At 38.2% G+C, this 20,302-nt stretch overlaps 1 protein-coding gene across 2 annotated transcripts in view; it reads right to left on the bottom strand.

The window, feature by feature from the left end:
• Nucleotides 1-20,302, bottom strand: part of LOC105831129 (RB1-inducible coiled-coil protein 1) — a 34,490-nt gene that overhangs the window by 10,121 nt on the left and 4,067 nt on the right. For both annotated transcript variants that reach the window (XM_036292376.1, XM_036292377.1), the window contains exon 2: nucleotides 11,370-11,578. In XM_036292376.1, the coding sequence (XP_036148269.1) occupies nucleotides 11,370-11,578 (209 nt within the window). The remainder of the gene's footprint in view (nucleotides 1-11,369; nucleotides 11,579-20,302) is intronic.

The following is a 20,302-nucleotide window of genomic DNA, read 5'->3' as shown; positions in this document are numbered from 1 at the left end:
AGATTTTTCTTAATCTGAAAGTCCCCCTCCCCCTCCGCCTCTTTGATCTCTCTGTTTAATTTATCTTCCTCCTATTGAAATTATCATCACACAACGAAAGAAAGAGTATGGGGAATTCCCGGAGCTTGAAACACCGAAAAAATGTGATAAGGCAGCAATATGAGGGTATTTACGTTTATAGGTCTGATGCAGGGTATACCGCATACGTCATTTTATCGATCGTATCTTTTATAGAGCGCGCCGGAACGAAAGTTTGCGTGTAACGCGCAAGTAGTTCCAAGGGTCGTGGAAACCTGCACTGTACACTATACGCAGCTTTGCGATGATTTTCAAATACGTTCGCTGGAACTTTCCGATCTCGACCGATTTTTTACGGACTCGCAGACCGCTCTAAGCGCGGAATAATTGCGTGTTTGCAACGAGTACCAAAGAGCACATCCCGTGCTTTTATCTCGGCAGAATCGATGCATCGACGCGATTGCGGGGCATCATCGGTGGCTACGAACCTAAGTCCGCGCGCGACCTCGTTCGCACGGCAATTGCACGCGGTGGCGCGGCGCGGACGGGCCGAAAAAGAAAAATCGGACGCGATGGCTCGTGACGAGAGGCAATAAACGCCGGTATAATTGAAGCACGGAGAAATCGTGCTAGAGGCGCATTAGCTAGTTAGTTAAGTTAGTTCGGCGTCGCAGTTTCGGGAAGTCCGATATTTTCTAGGCGTTCAGAAAGCCGCTTTTGAAAAAATGTTAATTCACAAGTCGGACGAGAGCGTTGATATTTGCATGTGTTTACATGTATGCCTAAAGCATGCATCTATCGCGTTCGACAATATCTATTGTCGATAGTTAAAGGAGTGCCCGGCGCTTATGGCACTCCAGGCGATATTCAGCAGAAAGCACTCGAGATTCGAGTCCTGAGTAAACGGCGAGTCCGTTTAATAGAGTGAGTGCGCAGCGCTTTCAAGGAAACGAAATATATATTAATGTCGTTCCACTTTCTCGCCAGTAATTGTTCCTCCTTCGTGAAAAGCTTAATGGTATGATTACAACACGATAGAGATGTGCGAATAGTTCGAATTCAAGTCGAATCGTGTGGATTATCCGAATCTGAAAGGTTCGAATACGAATATTTCGACAATCATCAATCATTCTATTTCGAATCAATCGCCCATTTCATAGATTTGTAACATTATATTTTATAGAATTTAGAACAAAAAACGAAATTGCTCCGGCAAGAACAAAATTCTAATTTTTCTAATAAAGTGCACTAAGGTACTGTCACGTCGATAACAGCATCGTAATTAATACAATATGTATTCAATGCTAATTTACATTACCCTCTGTTATAAATCTTTACTTGACACATTTCTTCGTTATTTTTTAAAATTCGTGCGATTAACTTTGAAAGAGATCTGTAGCATCATTAATAATATTTTATTATACTTAGCAAGTAATGTAAGTCTGAAAAATTTTGATTCAAATTCAATTCGAATGAAACAGATTCGATTCAATTCAATTTGATTTTACAAATGCTCGATTCGCACACCTTTTCATAATTACAAAAAATAAAATAATATTCTTTGGCAACAACTCTCTCTCTCTCTCTCTCTCTTTTTCATCGCTTGATATCTTTTTAGCGGGATCAACTTTGTTGCTTTATTCACGACCGATGTGACTCTTATGCGCGCTTCTCAAAAGAGTATTAAAGTACGAAACAAAGCCATCGGCGAGGCTCGGCCTCGTTCACACGATAATTGCAGGCTACGCGCTCTGACCGAGCGATACACGGAAAATCGCATGGTTGCACCGCTCGCGCGGCGACCGTTGCCGGGTTCCACGGCGAATAAAACAACCGTCATGGTGCCGCGAACCGTGTACCACCCCAAGTGTGAGTGTTCGCCAGCAACAAGAAAGTGCATTTCCATTCTAATCTCCTAGGAGGTTCCTTCCATCGAACCGATCTTTAACTTTCACCCGCGCTCCACCGTGGCAAGAAGGACGTATTAATTTTCTTTCCTTTCGAGTTTTTCCTTAATTAACAAAACGGTTTATTACGAAGATAAATCGAACTGTAAAACGCAATGGTAATATAAAAACAAAATAAAAATAGTCAAGTGAAGAATAGGCCGGTGTAAAGAAGTAAAAAGTAAAGATATCTCGAACAATTTCAAGCTAATTTTTCTTTAGACAGTCTTTTCTTTATTGAATTTCTTTATTTTCTCCTTATTTAATTATTTACCTCAATTTATGAAAAACTTTTCAATCACTTGTAATTATAAATTATTAGTATAATATGTTTGCCAAAGAAAAGACTTAAAATCCATTAGAAGAGCTATTAATGAATTTAAAATTGCAGCCGCTACATACGTTCTAAATCCAAGGGTATATTTTTATGTGTAAGGTCGCGTAATCATTTTTTATACATTTATATGCGTATTTTTTGCACACTTAAATACGTATCAATATTTAAAAAAAAACATATAAAACAGATACATAAAACATGATACATACATCAATGTTACACGTGCAAAAAGTTTAAAGATAACACACATGTAAATGCATAAAAAGTGACTACACGACGTTACGCATAAAACACAAACACTTAGATTCAAAAATAAACGATCTATATAAAATAATCAGCTGATCGTGACTTGATTCGCACGTCCCGCATTATAACTCGGCTTTAGCCGAGAACAGTTGGCAGGGCAGTTAGCCAAGAGAAGTGTGCTTATCAAACTATCATAATGATCACAATAATTATACCACGCGATCCGGAGACATCAAAGGACTCGCCGCGACATTTACGCGGAAAGTCTTGCCGAGCGTGTAGGCCGATCTGTCGCAACACGCGAGAAATAAGAATCTATGAAAGACTATGCATCTACAATACAGAGCACGCTGCACACGCACACTGTTACGCGTATGCAAAACCGATTACGACACACGGTTGTATGGAAATAGCAGGTACTCGTTGCAAGCATACATTTAAGCGAGTGTACACCAAGTAGTTTTCGCGATAACCATTGCCATTCGATCGAGTAATCGAATTGCAATTAGCTTCGATAAAATAGCGTGCACTCTGGTCGCACACGAGATATTTGATTTACGCAAATGCGGGTTAGTATACAACTCTTGTTTATTTTAATAACGACGTGAACAAAAATTTTCCAGAATAATAATATACTGCAGCAGAAAACATTTTGTACTTATGTCAAAATCGGTTCTTGTTACATTTTTTGTTACATTGAATTTTTAAGTGTTAATTAATATAATGTAATTGTAAATATTTTGTGAAAAGTTGTTAGTCAATATTGTTAATTTTTTACGTTTATATTACTTTCTTATTAAATTAACGCAAAAGTTTGTGTAGTGAACCGTTTCGCACGTGCGATATATACATATATATATTAAATTTAACACCAATTTACCAACCGTGTAGGACAAAAATTTTCTTTTACAGCGAGTTCCCCCTTGTATAGTTACAGAAGATAAATGTTAACTCCGCACACCGTATCCACCGTTCCGTCGGATTACATTTCGTGAAACTGTGCACGAGTACAGCAGTTGTTACGAGAAAAGCCCGGCAGCGCGTGTATGTGTATGCGGTTATTAAATATTTATTCACAATTACATCTCGTGCAATATGGAAGCATGAATCTGTTGGCCAGTAACGTTAATACGGTTTCAGGAATACCGAATAACAAGAACAATGCTAACTTTGCGCTCGTGTTCGTATTTACGCATTATCTTCGTGAAACGCAGCCATTTATCATCGCAAAACGATAACTTGTCCTGTACGATACATGGAGATCATATAAAATTAAATCGTAAATGCAAATCATTCAGCACAACAGACACTGTACACTTGTAACGATCGGCGACATCGAGATTCCTACGTGTCATCCTATTAATCTTACTTTGAACGAGACACACGTATGACTTCTTGTGACACGTGCGGTCTATCTCGTAACGATGCTAAAGTTCTGATAAGCCGACACTGTCAATTGCACGTATGTTTACCTATTAGAGTGTGTGCGTCGCTTTAGCAAATGGCCTGACGCAATATGTCGCTACTTGATAGTTATACGTGGCGAAATTTTTCCGTAATATTGTACGATCAAATTTGCTACAAATTTTATCATATGTGCGGTGATAATAGCTTGGGGGAAAAATTCTTACAATTCGAGAAATTATTTCATATGATGTCACATACATAGTCATATGTAAAATTTCTTTATGCGATTATGTATGTAATGTTTCATATACATTATCTTTTGAAAAACATGCTTGTTCTTAATAGAATTTGAATCTCTGTCGAGATTACGATCTCCTATCTTACGTGCTATACCTTCTTTCTCTTCATTGATAAATGTATCATATATTGTCTAACATATATTTTCTATTTATAGTATAAATAGGCACGCCAATCAATTTGCCATGCTGCATGATAAAATCATTATCGACCAAATCAGATTGAAAATATCAAGCTGCATTATAAACCTAATATAAAAAATTGCGTTTATATCTGCTTGACATTTATTCTACTTAAAATAATAAAAAATCTTAAACTGTTTACTATATTTTAAAATCATAAAAATTTTAAAACTGTACAGTATAGTAAAAATAATCAAACATATTTCATATTTTACGTGTTCAAATATAAAGTATGTGTAGTAGATATTAATAAATCAGAGAAAATCATATAAAATTCTTCAATACATATTGTTTTATGACTAATACAATTTTCAGAATAAATTTTATTGGAAATAAAATTGGGTTTCTGTACCAAACACGTGTTATTGGTATTCATTTAAAAAATTAAATTCCCTAAAACAAAATTCTCTTGGTACTACATTTTCAATACCATTCACTGTATATTTGTGAAATAAAGCACACAAAGGATTAATGTGAATTGTAAATATTGTATAAAAAAAGATCAGGGCAGTATTTCTTCAGCTTACATTGATGAATCTAAAATTTCAAGTATAAATATTAACTAATTTCCCCAATTTCTGTTTACATTTGCAGGAACTTTATGTGACATATATCCTTAAAAAAAAAAAGTGTTTAACCAACACATAGATCAATAATAATTAATAGAGATAATTCAGTTTTACAGCTTTCACTCGTGGAAGTCAAAAATGTACGACGTTATGATGCACATATGTGTCTGGCCGACATATCCCAGACAATTAATGTTATCGGTGTTCGTTATCGGTGCGCTGTTTAGAAACGTCTGGAAACTAGGTTACAGTTATCTGCTTCTGTACAGCTCTAAATTCTTCCGTCTTCTCTCTCACTCTCTTTTTTTTTTCCGGTCACCCCGCATGACAGCGACCTCGGGTAGGATGCGGCGGTAATAGATTTATGTGCGCTCCCGCGCATTCACACATCCGAGGTAATGTCATCGCTCGATGCAGCAATGTATGTATGCAATTACGGTAATCCCCGTCGTGTGTGCACACAGATACGGCCAAGTTCGTACGCGTGCACACTGTGCTATTGCCGCTTTCCGCGGTTCTGTTCGATGTTTCTCTCTCTCTCTCTCTCTCTCGCTCGCTCGCTGTACTGCCGGAGGTTTCCATCGACCGCCTCCTCTCGACCAGGTCGGACGCGCGAGAACGTTCCCCAACGTGTGTTTCGTGCTTTATCGCTTCAACAAAATTCCCGGACATTACCTGAACAATTTCGCCCTTAAGTCGGCACGCAATTCCTTTACGATGCTAACGATACTAATATACTCTCTCCTAATGCACGAGCGATTTAAGTCCGCCGATTATTGTGCCGTTATTAATTTAATATTGTGGGAAAATGTATGTAAAATGTCACTAACTGCTAACTCAATTGTATCCTTCCGATGTACGTTCCCGGGAAAGTTAACTTTCTCGCGATGCAAAATGTAGAATGGCCACAAGCCAATTATCTACTAATTTTCAAATTGTAGCTTTGCACCTATGTAAAACAAGAGATATTTAATTTTAAATAATAGGTAGAGAAACTCACTTCTGTATCGTTGAGCAGAAAGTTTTCTCAAATTTTATAAAAAAAAGTCCCAAATTTTCCCCAAAAATTTTACTAAAAATTTCAGGATTAAAGAAACTATTTAATATAGCTTTGGAATAAATTAATTTTATTATATCGTTAATTAATCATGTGCAATCACAAAAACCACTTGAGTTTTCAGTATTAACTTTCAGATGGTACTAAAAAGAAGTCATATAAACAAATAAAGTAACGATCTGTTTGCTGTAGCACAGATTTAGCTTACTTAAATTCAAAAATTTCATTAACGCCAATTTAAAGCGATGCATTTTAACTTCCATTGTCACTATTTTTTTTTTTTCAAATAATAAATTTAAAAAATAAATCAATTTGTTAAAAACCGCAGGTTTTCTCGGTTCTTTCCACTAATAAACATCCCGTTGAATCATCGTTGTAATCTTTGAAAAATCAAGATAACGAAATTTTTTCAAATATTTCTCGGCAATGCAAAACGTATGTGTTTTTCTGTTATCACACTGTCAAGTATCTATTCAGATAATAAAGTAAAATAATTTTCAGTTTATTATAAGTTCGAAATGGCATCGGTGAAAGGAAGAAAAAAGTATTATGTACGTCGGGTATATTTCTTTACCTCGCCGTCCGTTTGAAACATTTTCCTGGAAATCAGGAATGAAAAACCGCCCCGTGCGGTAACCCCTGACGAACCCCCCTAGCTACGGTATCGACTTTACATGCACTTGGCACACGCACGTGTACAGGATGAAAACGCAATAGCTTGCTTGGGTCACGGTGACCATTCTCCCGGTTTAACCTGGTGTTCTCTCGGGACGGCGAGTCTAACATCGAAGTATAAATTTTGCAAGCTGACTGCGAGAATTGTTCCCTCTTTTTCGAAACGTAAGAAGAGATGATGAAGATACGGTAAACGTCATCGTTGATATTCACGTGGGAGAATCGCTCGGTTACTTTCGAACGTCAAGTTACCAAGTTTTGTGCAACGTTGTGAAACTTTCCGTCGGCGCGTAGTTATTATCGATATGCGGCGGCCGACGGGGAGACTTTTCTTTTGCTCATTGATCATCGGCAATGTCAGTTTTCTCTGAAATCTGTGTTGCGGCGTGATTTGCGCCAGATCGTCGACTCCGAATGCGAGGCTATCGCCGAGTCGGCTCCGTGCGAATGTATCTCCTCCTTGCCACGCGATATCGTAGGTGTAATTCCTTTTTTTTGCAGTATGACGCGATATCGTATCTCGCAAACGAGACTACGTGCCGTACGGTTATTAAAGGAGGAAGACGTATCGCGTCACACGCGGGCAGATAATTACAATGCGCGTATATTTAGGAACGTATTTATGGATAGCAGGGAAGTAAGTGTGTACCAATAAGGTTCGTAACGTGCGACATAAACGCGCGAGAGGCAGTCGCAGAAGATATATTGATTATATCTTCATACCGTTGCGACATTTTAATCCCACCCGATTATAAATATCTCGTAATTCAACGTAAATATTATCCGTTGCAGTTTGTTTCTCAGCCGGCTGCTCGTTCTATCTGACTTGTCCGCGATCCCGCAGATTTTATAAAAATATATCACCCCCCCCCCACTCCAGAAATAACTGATAACGAAACGCAAAGAGGAAGACTCACACAGTTTTGCCTGTGATAAAACTTTGATCAAGGTCAGCGCGAAGCTCGCAAGCCGAAGATAATAATGGCAGACGGCATAATATCTAATAGCCTTGCGAAATATCGCGATCCCGAAGATAACGTCTCGCGGCAAATGTGTAATTTCGCTCGCAAACGAGATTCAATTAATCGCGGAAGTCATTCTTAATCGGAGGAGCCAGTTGGATTTTTAAGGAAGTCAATCTATTCGCATAATACAAAAATACCTGATAAAATTTTGAGAATAAGTTATTATTCTATTTGATATATATAGATATTTTGTTAAAAAAATTTTTCAAATTATTTGACAGTAGCTTTTCTTTTAATTCTTTCGGGCGACAATTGCGCGATGTTGAAAGTATGGATAATAAGGAAAGATAACAAAAGTGTCTTTCTCGTTTCGAGAATCAATCACTCATCGTTGAAGAAATAGTGTCGCGGGTCTGTCTAGCGTTAAGCAGCCCATACTTTCGTCATGTTCCACGTTCTTCACGATCAATGACAGAAGCTCTCTCTCTTTCTCTTTCTCTCTCTCTCTCTTCCCCTCTCTCGCGTTTCTAATCAGCTGACAATTCCAACGTCACGTTCAACGTCTTCGATTACCGATAAACAGGTTCCGTTCTATTCGCGGCGTTCCCAAATAACGATTCAATGTCGCCTTTCCGGCGTTGATTCTCCTAAAGTTTAATTTAATGCCCGATCGAAGTCGCGCATCTCGAGATATAATGCCTCTCGATAAATTTTTAATAACTCGGGGAATCAGCAAACTCCTTCGGCGGAGGCGAACATAACGATCCACTATCATTTAATGCGGGTCGAGGTTCGTAACGTTGACAGTCCGGAGTCGCAGTGATAAAGGTTCACATCTTCCATTCGCTCGTTGCGTAAACCCCGTGGACTCGTAAATGTCCACTCCTTGAATTACCTTCGCCCGTAATTCAATTGACTATAGTACGCTGGCCATAATTCAACGAATGTCTCAGCGTGCGCGAGAGAGAAAGAGAAAGAGAGAGAGAGAGAGAGAGAGAGAAAGAGAGAGAATGCACTCGACTACGCCGATGCACTCTGTCGCTGCGCGTTCGACAGAGCCTGTTGATCTGCGCCTCGGATGTTCGGGAAGCATCGCCGATTGACTCTATTTTTGCGACTCCGCGGAAAAGCGTCACGCCGCACGCCGAGCGACGGACGGCCTAGTTTCGCGTTCTATGCAACGGGAACTTGATGACGCTCTCTCGATGTCACGTCGCCGAGATGCAATTGCTCTCGTGCGCGCGCGCGGACCGGGAACCAGACGGTTATCCCGTGGATAACAGAATCAGGTCGAATGGTTGATCACGGCGGCGACGGCGACAAAGTTCTTTTTTTTTTTTTTCGCGAAACGGAGAGATTCTATCGGATGCATATAACGCGTTGTCGTTCTACATTCTGATGCCAATTAGCGGCCTAACGGGGATAAATAATCAAGTCCTTCTCATATCTCCCACTTATTTTGCCGCTCTCGCGCCGGAATCGTCGTGCGCTGGACGTGACACGTGTTAGCGCGCGGAAAACATCAAGGATACTCGAAGGTGTAATTAAACCGGAATAAATCTACCGCCTTTTGCACGATTATCGCTCCTGCGGTCGTTATAAAATGGAGACGCAGATTTACCGAAGAAGGTGCAAAAACGATTATAATGAGCAAAAATGCGCGTCTGTTGAATTGCATATTGTTCGCAGCAGTCAAATGTAACGGGGCTCTTATGCTATTATGCAAAGAGCAAAATATTCGAATTATCATCTTGACTCTCATTAAATGTTAATATCTATGAAAAGGAGGGATTTAATAAAAACGGCATAATTTAAAGACAGATTGTTTATGTCGAATAAAATAATATTCAAAATATATAAAGCTCTTTAATTTTTTCTTTTAATATTTCTTTACATAAAGCAATTATTTACCTTCTATTTTTCGATCATTTTGCATGCAAAAATATTAATGTAAAGTCGTTGAAAGAACAATCCGGATATTTTTTACACAAAAAGAATTTCCTTGTAAAATTCATGATAGCCGTAAGACAATATAATATTTCAAGGAATTTTTTTTCTGGTTTATCAATATCTACTATGTACGTTTTATATTTTAAAATACAAAATGTGATGCAATTAAAATCGAGAAAAGACCACCAACCTAATCATAATATTTGATAGGTTGCCAAGTTGTCCTTATCACCACACATAATAAATTGCGACATAAATTCGATGTGTGAAACAAAAAGAAATTTATCGGTATGATTTATACGAAGTTTCTGCTAATAAATTAAATTCTTACTCTTGGAAAAAGTCGCTTGCTGATCTACGGCCAGATCGCTCGAGACGGTACGTATTGGTTTCGCGATAGGTGTGATTTGCGGTCGAATCACGGTCTAGAAACACGCGGGCTCAACGCAAGAAATATATATGTGCTGTTAAATCACAGCTCGCGTCTCGATCGTACGATCGGGGAGAAAGAGAGAACGAGCGCGGTAATGAAGCGAGGCGCGGCGCGAAGTAACGGGACGAAACACAAAGAGGAGACTAAAAGAAAGCATAAAATAGGACGAGGCGCGTATCGCCGAGCCTAACTAAACGCTCGGGAATTAAGGGTAACGGGATGAAAGCGGGAGCGCGTCTCTGTCGAGAGAAAACATCGCGTGACGTTTTTCCTTAATCTCCTCCAGCACGAGGTGCAAAAATAAAAAAGATTTACGACGCATACTAAAACTTAATATTCTTGGATATAAACTTGGAGTCGGCGACTAATTTTTCGTCTGATCTGATTCCTTGCTCTACAATTAAGTAAAAAAAAGGAACGGATTTGAACAAGAAACTCTAAGGATTTAATTGGATGCAGATGTGAAAATAATTCTGATCATCATACACTGTAAAAAATTGTATTATAGTAGGTAATTTTGAGGCCCACTATAATAGATGTAATTTTACGCAAATTTTTTATGCCGTAGATCATCGAAATAATTATGTGAGATACTATAGAATGCCAATATTTGTTGTAGCATTGCACATTATGTACTGTTATAATTATTTCGACGGTTCAATAAAATTTTTTCAAGATTTGTATGTAGTCAAGTTTTTAAATACTTTAACAAAACGTTCTTTCTATGCCAGGAACATCAGTGATAAGGATCTCATTGATGTCATCCTTCCGGCAAGACTATATATGCTGACGAACCGCGCGAGTAATGGAAATCTTCTCGCCCTCGCTGGAAATTAGTCATTCGGATTCGCAATATCGGAATTAAGCCATAAGAACCTAATGATACGCTATCGGGCACTCGAGAGTTCACGAATTTATCGCGCCACGGGAAGAACCGGTTCATCCCGAGATACAGCCCAGTGTAAATATTGCTTCACGTACAAATTACAATAGATACCAAATAACTTACAAAAAACATGATCGTTTACATGTCATTAACAATATTATTTATCTTCCGTCACATTGTTTCGCGTAAAAAACGATAAATTGACGCAGATAATTTTTTCCCGTTAATAAAGAAGGAAGGATATTTCGTTGCGAGAAGATTATTATCCTATTAATTATACTCGCGAGTTGCATTAACATAATTACGTAAGAATTATTGGCGTGTTGTATTAGAAACGCATCGTATTTCATCCGATAAGAAATCGCGGGTGAAGAAAACGAATAAGCGTGCAGGCTACTCACCGGAACCGTAATCTATATTCGGCGTGGGCGGTAGGCTGCTTTCAATGGCGGCCTTGCTGAACAGATAAATCGGATTCGTGTCGGTTCCAGCCGAGTACGAGCACACACGTTGAGTCGGTTCCAAGCACTCGCCTCCGCTCATAAGCAGCACCTGATGCGCCGCTACTACACCACATTCCCTCTCGATCGCCTCCATCAGCTGACTGACACTGCACAGAAAAGTCAATTACGCATGAGCGATCGGTGGCTCTCTAGACGTTGCGGAATGTTGCGAACAAAGAAGAAAGATTCCTGGAATCTTTGGCAAGAACAAAAACTCCTTGGAAACTTTCGTTCTCTACCACCTCTTCCTTAATAATTCTTAGCATGACAATTATATCGATACTTAAATACATTTTCGGTTATTTATTATTAATTGTCTAAATGAATCGTGTTTTATTAAGGCTTCAAAATAATAAATAATAAACAAAATTAAAATAATAAAAACGATAATTTTTTATTTAAAATGTTTTCTTATAATATTAATAAATACTGACGTAGAAAAATGAAAATAAAGACAAATGAATTCTGATAATTATTGTAATAATTAAGTGTTGTTTCTACATTTTCATTAGTACAATGTCATATTTAAATAAAATTGCATAACCTAATCTATAATAATTCATAAACACAAAATATGATAAAGTTTTACTTTTTAATTTTAAGTGTTCTTAAAACATTCTTTTTTATAAAAGTAATTTTTCAAAATTCATATAATTTATTCACAATTAAGTTACTTAAAACTCTATTCCGTATGAGGCTCAACATAAAATAAAAAACTATTTCTCAGTTTGAATAAAATTATTAACAATCAAAAATTTTAAAAATATTCAGAAATACTGTGTTAATAACTATCACATACATAAATTAAAATTCGAAACTTATTATCCACATTTGGCCAAGTTCTTATCTTAAATAAGAAAACTTAAGAATTTCCTCCGAACAGAGTGTGTACAATCAGATAAAAGTTTTAGATGTGAAGGGCCTTTTCTCGAGAGAGAGATAAACAAAAACGCCAAACACACCGAGCATATATATCATTCCCAGCCTCCACGTAGGGGCTGGGAAAGTCTTTTCCGCTTCAAAAAATCAAGGGCGATATCACGCCTTTGGGCAAAAAAGAAGCCAGAGCGTTCGAAGGCGGTTAGGCTGATTACGGAGCCGATCTTCGTAAGCGTAGCGCGTAATTGCGATTGGTAATTGCCGCGGAGAAGTGCGTTTTCATATCGCATGCGTTTAGGCGTGAGGCGCAAAAAACAATCAAAATTAATTTTTTAATTATTTATAACAATTAGGAAAATACACGTCCGCTCGCGAATGATCGATTAGTCGATTGTACGTTACGGAAAGATATTTCCAGCCAAATATGGAGAAAATCGTACCATGCGTTTAGACGTGAGGCGCAACAAAGGGTCAAAATTAATTTTTTAATTATTTATAACAATTAGAAAAATGCACGTCCGCTCGCGAATGATCGATCAATCGATTGTACGTTACGGAAAGATATTTCCAGCCAAATATGGAGAAAATCGTACCATGCGTTTAGACGTGAGGCGCAACAAAGGGTCAAAATTAATTATTTAATTATTTATAACAATTAGGAAAATGCACGTCCGCTCGCGAATGATCGATCAGTCGATTGTACGTTACGGAAATATATTTCCAGCCAAATATGGAGAAAATCGTACCATGCGTTTAGACGTGAGGCGCAACAAAGGGTCAAAATTAATTTTTTAATTATTTATAACAATTAGGAAAATGCACGTCCGCTCGCGAATGATCGATCAGTCGATTGTACGTTACGGAAAGATATTTCCAGCCAAATATGGAAGAAATCGTACCATACGTTTAGACGTGAGGCGCAACAAAGGATCAAAATTAATTTTTTAATTATTTATAACAATTAGGAAAATGCACGTCCGCTCGCAAATGATCGATCAGTCGATTGTACGTTACGGAAAGATATTTCCAGCCAAATTTGGAGGAAATCGTATTTTGCGTTTAGGCGTGAGGTGCAAAAAACGATAAAAATTAGTTTAAAGAATTAATAACAATTGGTAAATTACAAGTCTTGTCGCAAATGATTATGTTTTATAATGACTAAACCCTATGCAAATTTTTCAAAAAGTTCGTTAAAAATCTCATAACCAGGGAATTTTTAACGTTTGATTGAATAGTGCCCCCTAAAAACGTTTATATGACGTTCGATCCTGGCCGCTCGACGTTTGGCTGCTAGCTTCAGCTACATCTCGACACGCACGGTAATAGAGATCGTTGTAATAACGCCACGCGCGTGAGGACGCAATCGCGCGCGGGGACACCTCGCAACGCGTGATGAAGTACTGTCATTAATTCCCAGTTGAAAAAACAGACGGACGTTCGCGTACCTGCTTCAACAAGTGCACAGTGGCGCGCGGTGGTGCACGCGTGTCTCGAAAAATCCGCGCGCGAATAATTAAACCGCCGCCACTCCGTCAATCACGCGCGGCTCGCGTGAGTGCGTCGAGAGTGGCGGCGTGGGAAGGAAAGAGGGGAAAAAAAACCCGCGAGAAGAAAAGGGAAAAAAAAGAAGACGCGATAAAAACCGACGTAATCGCGTACAGCATGAGGCGCGGTTGCGTAATCGCCCGTAATGCTACATTCCCGAGTTTTATCTGACGCGATATAGTTTTTAATTTAACGACGATATTTAACTCCCGCAATCCCCCCCCCCTCCCCCTCGCGTATCGCCGCTCGATTCTCGCTTTTTACGACGTTTTAAAAAAGCCTCTAAAGATTCCGCCATTCGTTCGGAATACAAATTGGTCGCAAATAACGTTTAAGAGGAATCGGAGCGGCATCGTTAACACTCCGCACAAGGTTAACTATAACGAATAAGGACCGCAAAGGCAAAAGAGAGAAAGAAAGAGAGAGAGAGAGAGAGAGAGAGAGAGAGAGAGAGAGAGAGAGAGACGGAGAGGAACGGAGCAGAGAGCTGAGACGCGCGGCGCATTAATTACGAGAGGACGACTAGCTGGACGATTAATAAAACTGTCGCGCTCGGATTACCGCGCTCGCCCGATACGGCGGCAAATTGACCCTGGGAGTTTAAAGCAACGGACGACGGCGTAAGATCTCCGTGCGCGAGAGTAGAAGAAAAAAAAAACACATAAACATTATCGTCCCCGGACCCGCGCGTTACGCAATCCGCGCTCAGTTTTCATTTCCTCAGCGAAAATTTAATCCGGAGCGGAGAGGGCGATTTAAACGTCAGGCTTTTAAAAAGTGATTGCAGCGCGCCCGCCGTGGCGCGCGCGTCTACCATCGTGGAAACGTACGTAACGAGCGCGGAATTATCGCGCCCAGTCACTCGTGGCTGGCTTACCGACGCTACCAGCTGACTGCTGCGAGGAGAGCACGTTCAACCTCGTTGCGCCTCGAGACTGCGTGTCGTCGACGGTTACGCACGACGTCACCGCGCGGCTCGTATATCTCGTTCGTGCACGCGACGGCGGCGGCGCGTCGTCACGGCTTCTTCGAGGTATCAATCAGGGTTTTTTTTTATGGAGAGACAATGGAGAAAAAGGAGAAACTCTCCTCCTTTCTCTTGTAATTTTAAATCGGCAGTTATGCATTTATTTGCGTGTTAACGGGCGGTCCTTACGGCGAGTCTGGACGATGCGCGTGAGACTCGTTTACCCGTTGACGATCGTCCAAACTCTCGAGAGAACGCGGATATTTTTAGTCCTCCAACTTTCAAAGTGGCCACACGGAAAAATAGCAATTCCACTGCCAAGAAAAGCGATTGCCCAATTTACTTTCTTCTTTTAATAGATAAGATTTATCTGTAATAAAAAATGCACTGTGAAAAAAAATGTGTATAATTAAGTAATATGCAGCTTACACAATTGATAGTGAAGTATATAAAATTTTTAAATAATTTAATTGTGCAAATATGTCCTTGTATTAAAGGAAAAGTTACGTTTGCACACAGAGAAATAAAAATAGTAAAAACTTCTATATATTTCCACTATAAATTTTTTTTGTGTAATTTTACATAATTTTTTAGTGCATTTTCTCTCTTGATAATAGTCTTGAAATATATTTGTCACAATTTTAGAAAACTCATTATTGTATACTTGACAAAAAGATTTTATTTTCTTTTGAAGAATTATTAAATAATGAGTGAATCAAATTTTTATTTTAATTAATATTCTAGAATAAAGTATTACATTACTAAAATTTAGAATATTTAAAAAATTTTATACTTACGACAAACTTACGATTTTACAGATTATTTAAAAAATAAATAAAACTTAATTTAAGTACATATTTTTCTACGCAGAAGTTTATTTCAAGTGAATGATGAAGTGTATTTTGAGACTATTCATCAAGAAGATATTCTTTGCAAAGATAACTGTTTCATAAAACAAAATAAAACTAAAAAAATGACTAATTGCTTTTCTCAGTATTGTGGAACGATATTTTTCTGTGTGTACCTTTCTCGGAAACGAGATCCTGTTAAAAAAAAATTCTAAAGAACACACTTTTGATTGATTAAACAGCTGTTGGCAGGAATGAAACACGTATTATTAATTATTGCCACAACTGCGAAGAAATATTGTCGTCTTTTAATTATACGCGCAAGTGCGTTAAAATAATTTCACGTGGCCGGAAGGAAACTTCAATGTTTAGGTTTTATGATAATTGCGGGAGCCGTATGCACTTTACACGAATTTTCGTCGGAGATGTGCTTTACGCGGGAAGAGTAACACGACCGAATACGCTTTGCATCGACCCACGCTGAATGCGAAGTTGGCTCGCGTGTGTTTCATTCGCGCGGTGTGCAGCAGATAGTCCTTATCGACTAACGTAAACAAAGCGAAGGTAACCAAGCGGAGATACGCGAACGTGGCTGGTGTTTTTTTTTCTACAGATGCCACGTTGCCATTAGGAGAATCGCCTGGTGCTCGACGACTCTGGGCTCAATCGCGAGCAGACCGCGCGGCGTATTTATTCGTATTTGTTCACGCTCGAATCGCGCGGTTATTAAGCAGATGCGGACAATATAAGAGCAAATCGAGGCGGAATCGAATTGACACAGATCATTAATTGTCGGCGACAAACGGGGCCGATGACCGTCTCTACATTTTGCCATCTTGATCTACCGAGATCAACGAGCGTTTCGACATAGATGGAGAAGGGATGGTACAGACAAATGTTTTGTGTTTATATTAAAATCGATGTTTGTCAAAGTTTTTGTAGCCTTTGTTGATTTGTGTTCTCTTTTTACTGCAGATCCTTGCAGTAATGACTTTATCAAAAGCGAAAAAAAAAAGACCACACTCCATATATCAACACAAAATATGTACATAATATGCATATACAATATATGCATGAAGAATGACACATCTAAAATATTCTTGCAACGTACGACGTTATTTTTCACTTTAGTGCAATGTTTTTATATTTAAAATAATTGTTAAAATTGCCATAAAATATAATTTTGTGTCAAAGTAAATGATATTTGAATTTGACATCTTGATGTTGTCTTTGATTATAAGACACAATTCAATGCAACATATATGGATTATTTACTGGTCACCTAAACAAAAAGGAAGTTTTCGATAAATTTTGCAAGTCCTATCCTATTCATCGCAAATAATATTTTATTGATAAACATTTCTATTTTAGGGTACGGTCCAAGAATTTTCCGGATGTATTTTCGCCTCTGACATCATTAATCAGACATGTGCAATGAGTAAACAGCAGCGCTAATACTCGTATTAATTTAACATAATGTGATTCTATTACTTAAATATTTTGTGTTAAATTAATATTTATCAGTGTTAAAATAATACAATTTTCGAGTAAATGAATGCAAAAATAAAAGTAATAGAGTTATGAAACATAAATTCTAAGATAAATGAATAAAATATACATCGACATGTTATAAACGTTAACTAAAAAAATATACTTTCATAATTTGTTTTCTAATTATGTTTTCTGTGCTAATTTTTTTACATGATATTTGTGTTACATAATATTTGCATTTTCTAACATATTCATCTTTATAATAAACAAACTACGAATACTTTTTAAAGATGTTAAAGTATATGTAAGAGTTACTTAATAATTTTCATACGCTCGAAAAATGACGAAAATGAATGACGAACGCGAACGACCTAATGTAGTAAGAGAAAACAAAGGTGTGCGTTAAGAAATAAGTGCAATCGGGAAGTTACGACGCGTCGATTCATAACACAAAAGAGTTGCTTTGTGCTCCGATTACGCAGCCGCCCTCGTCGTCATCGGTAATTTTTTACTCAATTGACACTCTGACGTCACGTCACCTGAACATAAAGAGAGAAAAAGAATCTCGCGTTGCAATCCGCTTCCCTTAGAACGCTGCGCATTAAGAGCTTGGCCGAGCCTGCTCGTTATTATTCGACGACACGATTCGGCACGCGTACAACGCGCGCGGTACAATGTGGAACGCGCCGCCGCGAGCCAAATGATATATTTTCAGTACGCGCGTCAGAGCTGCCCCGCGCGCGCGCGTGTGTTTCTCAAAAGTGCGTAATCGCCACCACAACGAGACGCAGAACGGACTACCGATGCATTCACCGATGCGATGTCTCCATCTCGCGATCGAAGGTCATTTATCATACGATAAACCGACGCGTAGAATTATAATTCTCCCTCCCCGCTTCCTTCCTCGCCCTCGCTCGGCGTCGCTCGATCGTCATCGACATGGACAAACGATCGCGACAAATGGAATAACTTTCTTTCTACCGGAGGAGGGGAGAGACGGTCTCTCCTTGACTTTTCTCTTAAAAATGAACGTAAGTAATCGTCGTCAATTAGTTACCGTCCACGTATCGATGAATAATTATACGCTGCGCAAGGTAGAGTGTAATTTTTTGAGGGCCGCTGTATGTTAAATGGCTACTCTAAAGTTATCGACGGAAATAAGAATACAAAGTAGTATTGCACCTCGTGCACGATATCGTTAATAAAAATTCTTTAATACTTCCGCATTAATTTGCATAAAATAACGATATTATAATTAACGGCAAGAAGCTTTGACTGATTAAAATGTCGGCTGCTTTTACTCTCGCATACTCGCATCTCGATGTCCTTTCTGGATATATGCGTGCTCTACAATTTGCGATTATTTCAATAATGAATACTTCGAATCGATATGACATTATCGCGGAAGTATTATGCGAGGCTCAACATTTATCAAATATCCCGCGTCCTACACATGTTCCACGAATTGTGAAATATTGAACAGTGATTTTTATTTAGCAAGTACAATATTTCTCTTAATAATTCAAAGTAGAGCGGAAAGAGGAAAAAAAGGACGTAATAAGATTCAACTTTCTATGATTCTTCTATATTACTTGTTTCACAAGCGCAAATATCTATTTGCGATATGCAATGTTGCACTTTTCAAATATATGTAGCTAAGCGCTTTTTTTACGCCAATCGATTTTTCTTTTGGCATTTTATGGCATATTATAAACTATTGAGACAAGATTATTAAAAGGAGAACATTTTACGTAAATATTTCATGTTTCATATCTTAAAGCATATCGAAAGAAAAAAAAATGTCTCGTAAGTCGTAAGGCATTCACTTTTCTTACCTAATAATCTTGTCTTAACGACTACATTTGCATTACAGAATGACGAAGGGGTTTTGCAAGAAAAATATATACGCTTCAATTTAAAAGAAAGCGCAATTTTGCAGATTACTGACAAAGATGTGCGATTTACAACATTATGCATTACTATCTTCCTTAAGAATCGCAGTAAACGTGATACATATCGCGATTTTTATCTTACATTTTGAATTGTGTGTAATTTTGTATTATAAGCACGATTTTAATCCCGTATTATTTAATATTGCAAACACCATTTTAAATTATATGTAATTTCATGTAATGTCGACTTTTTATCGCGCATTAATGGAATTTTACAGGGCATAAGAAGAATTACACAAATGTTTTATTATATAAAATATAAAACATCTAAAATATTAAATATTATAACTATTGTAATTTTTGCTATTAATACAACACTTGAAATTATTGAGTTAAATTGAAGAAACTGAATATTACACTATTTATAAATGTACACAATATGTAATTTATTTATTCATATTATGTAAAAATGCATTTTTCTACAACTTGCGTAAGTAAAAACTTTTGCACGTTTACGTAACTATTTACGTAATAATTTAATAATTATTTTCTTAATTTCACTATTAAATATCACATTCCACCAAAATTTCACAAATTAATAAAGAGAAACAAATTTCAAACAGATTACTTAAATTAAGTCCAACGTTAAAAATAAAAAAGCATTCCCTGCTCTTTTCCTACATAAATATTTCATAAATAAATATTTAATTACAAATTCGATTTCCACGAATAACAATTCGTTTGGGTTATGATTCAAGAAAAAAGGTAACGGTGCTGGCAAAACCGCAAAAAAAAATCGTCGCATCTCTAATTACAGGTACATCGTTCCTTCATCTTTAAAAACTTTGTATGCGAAAAACATCTTTTCGAGCTGCTGGAATTTCCGGTCGTGGCGAAACGGAGGGTAAACAGTGGGAAGACGAGCGCACTCGCCCGATCGGAGGAACGGTATCGAAAGAACGGCGCTCGTTTGCATCATGTGCGCGTGTCGTCTGCAGCTTGGCCGAGTTTCGCCGTCAGGTCAAACTCGTGCGCGCCACACGAGCCAACCAACACCCACGTGCGTCGCGCTGCGCCGCGTCGCGTCGATTTCGTTGTGCAACATTTTCGGCGCGAGAGTCCGCGGGATACGATTCATACGATACGTCGCGCGGACTCCGAAAGAGTCGCGATTCTCTCTCTCAAGTCCGGGAGATTATTATAGGAGGG

This window comes from Monomorium pharaonis, chromosome 9 (genome assembly GCF_013373865.1).
Source record: "Monomorium pharaonis isolate MP-MQ-018 chromosome 9, ASM1337386v2, whole genome shotgun sequence".
Taxonomy (NCBI): Eukaryota; Metazoa; Arthropoda; class Insecta; order Hymenoptera; family Formicidae; genus Monomorium; species Monomorium pharaonis.
This window is presented reverse-complemented; position numbering and strand designations above follow the sequence as displayed.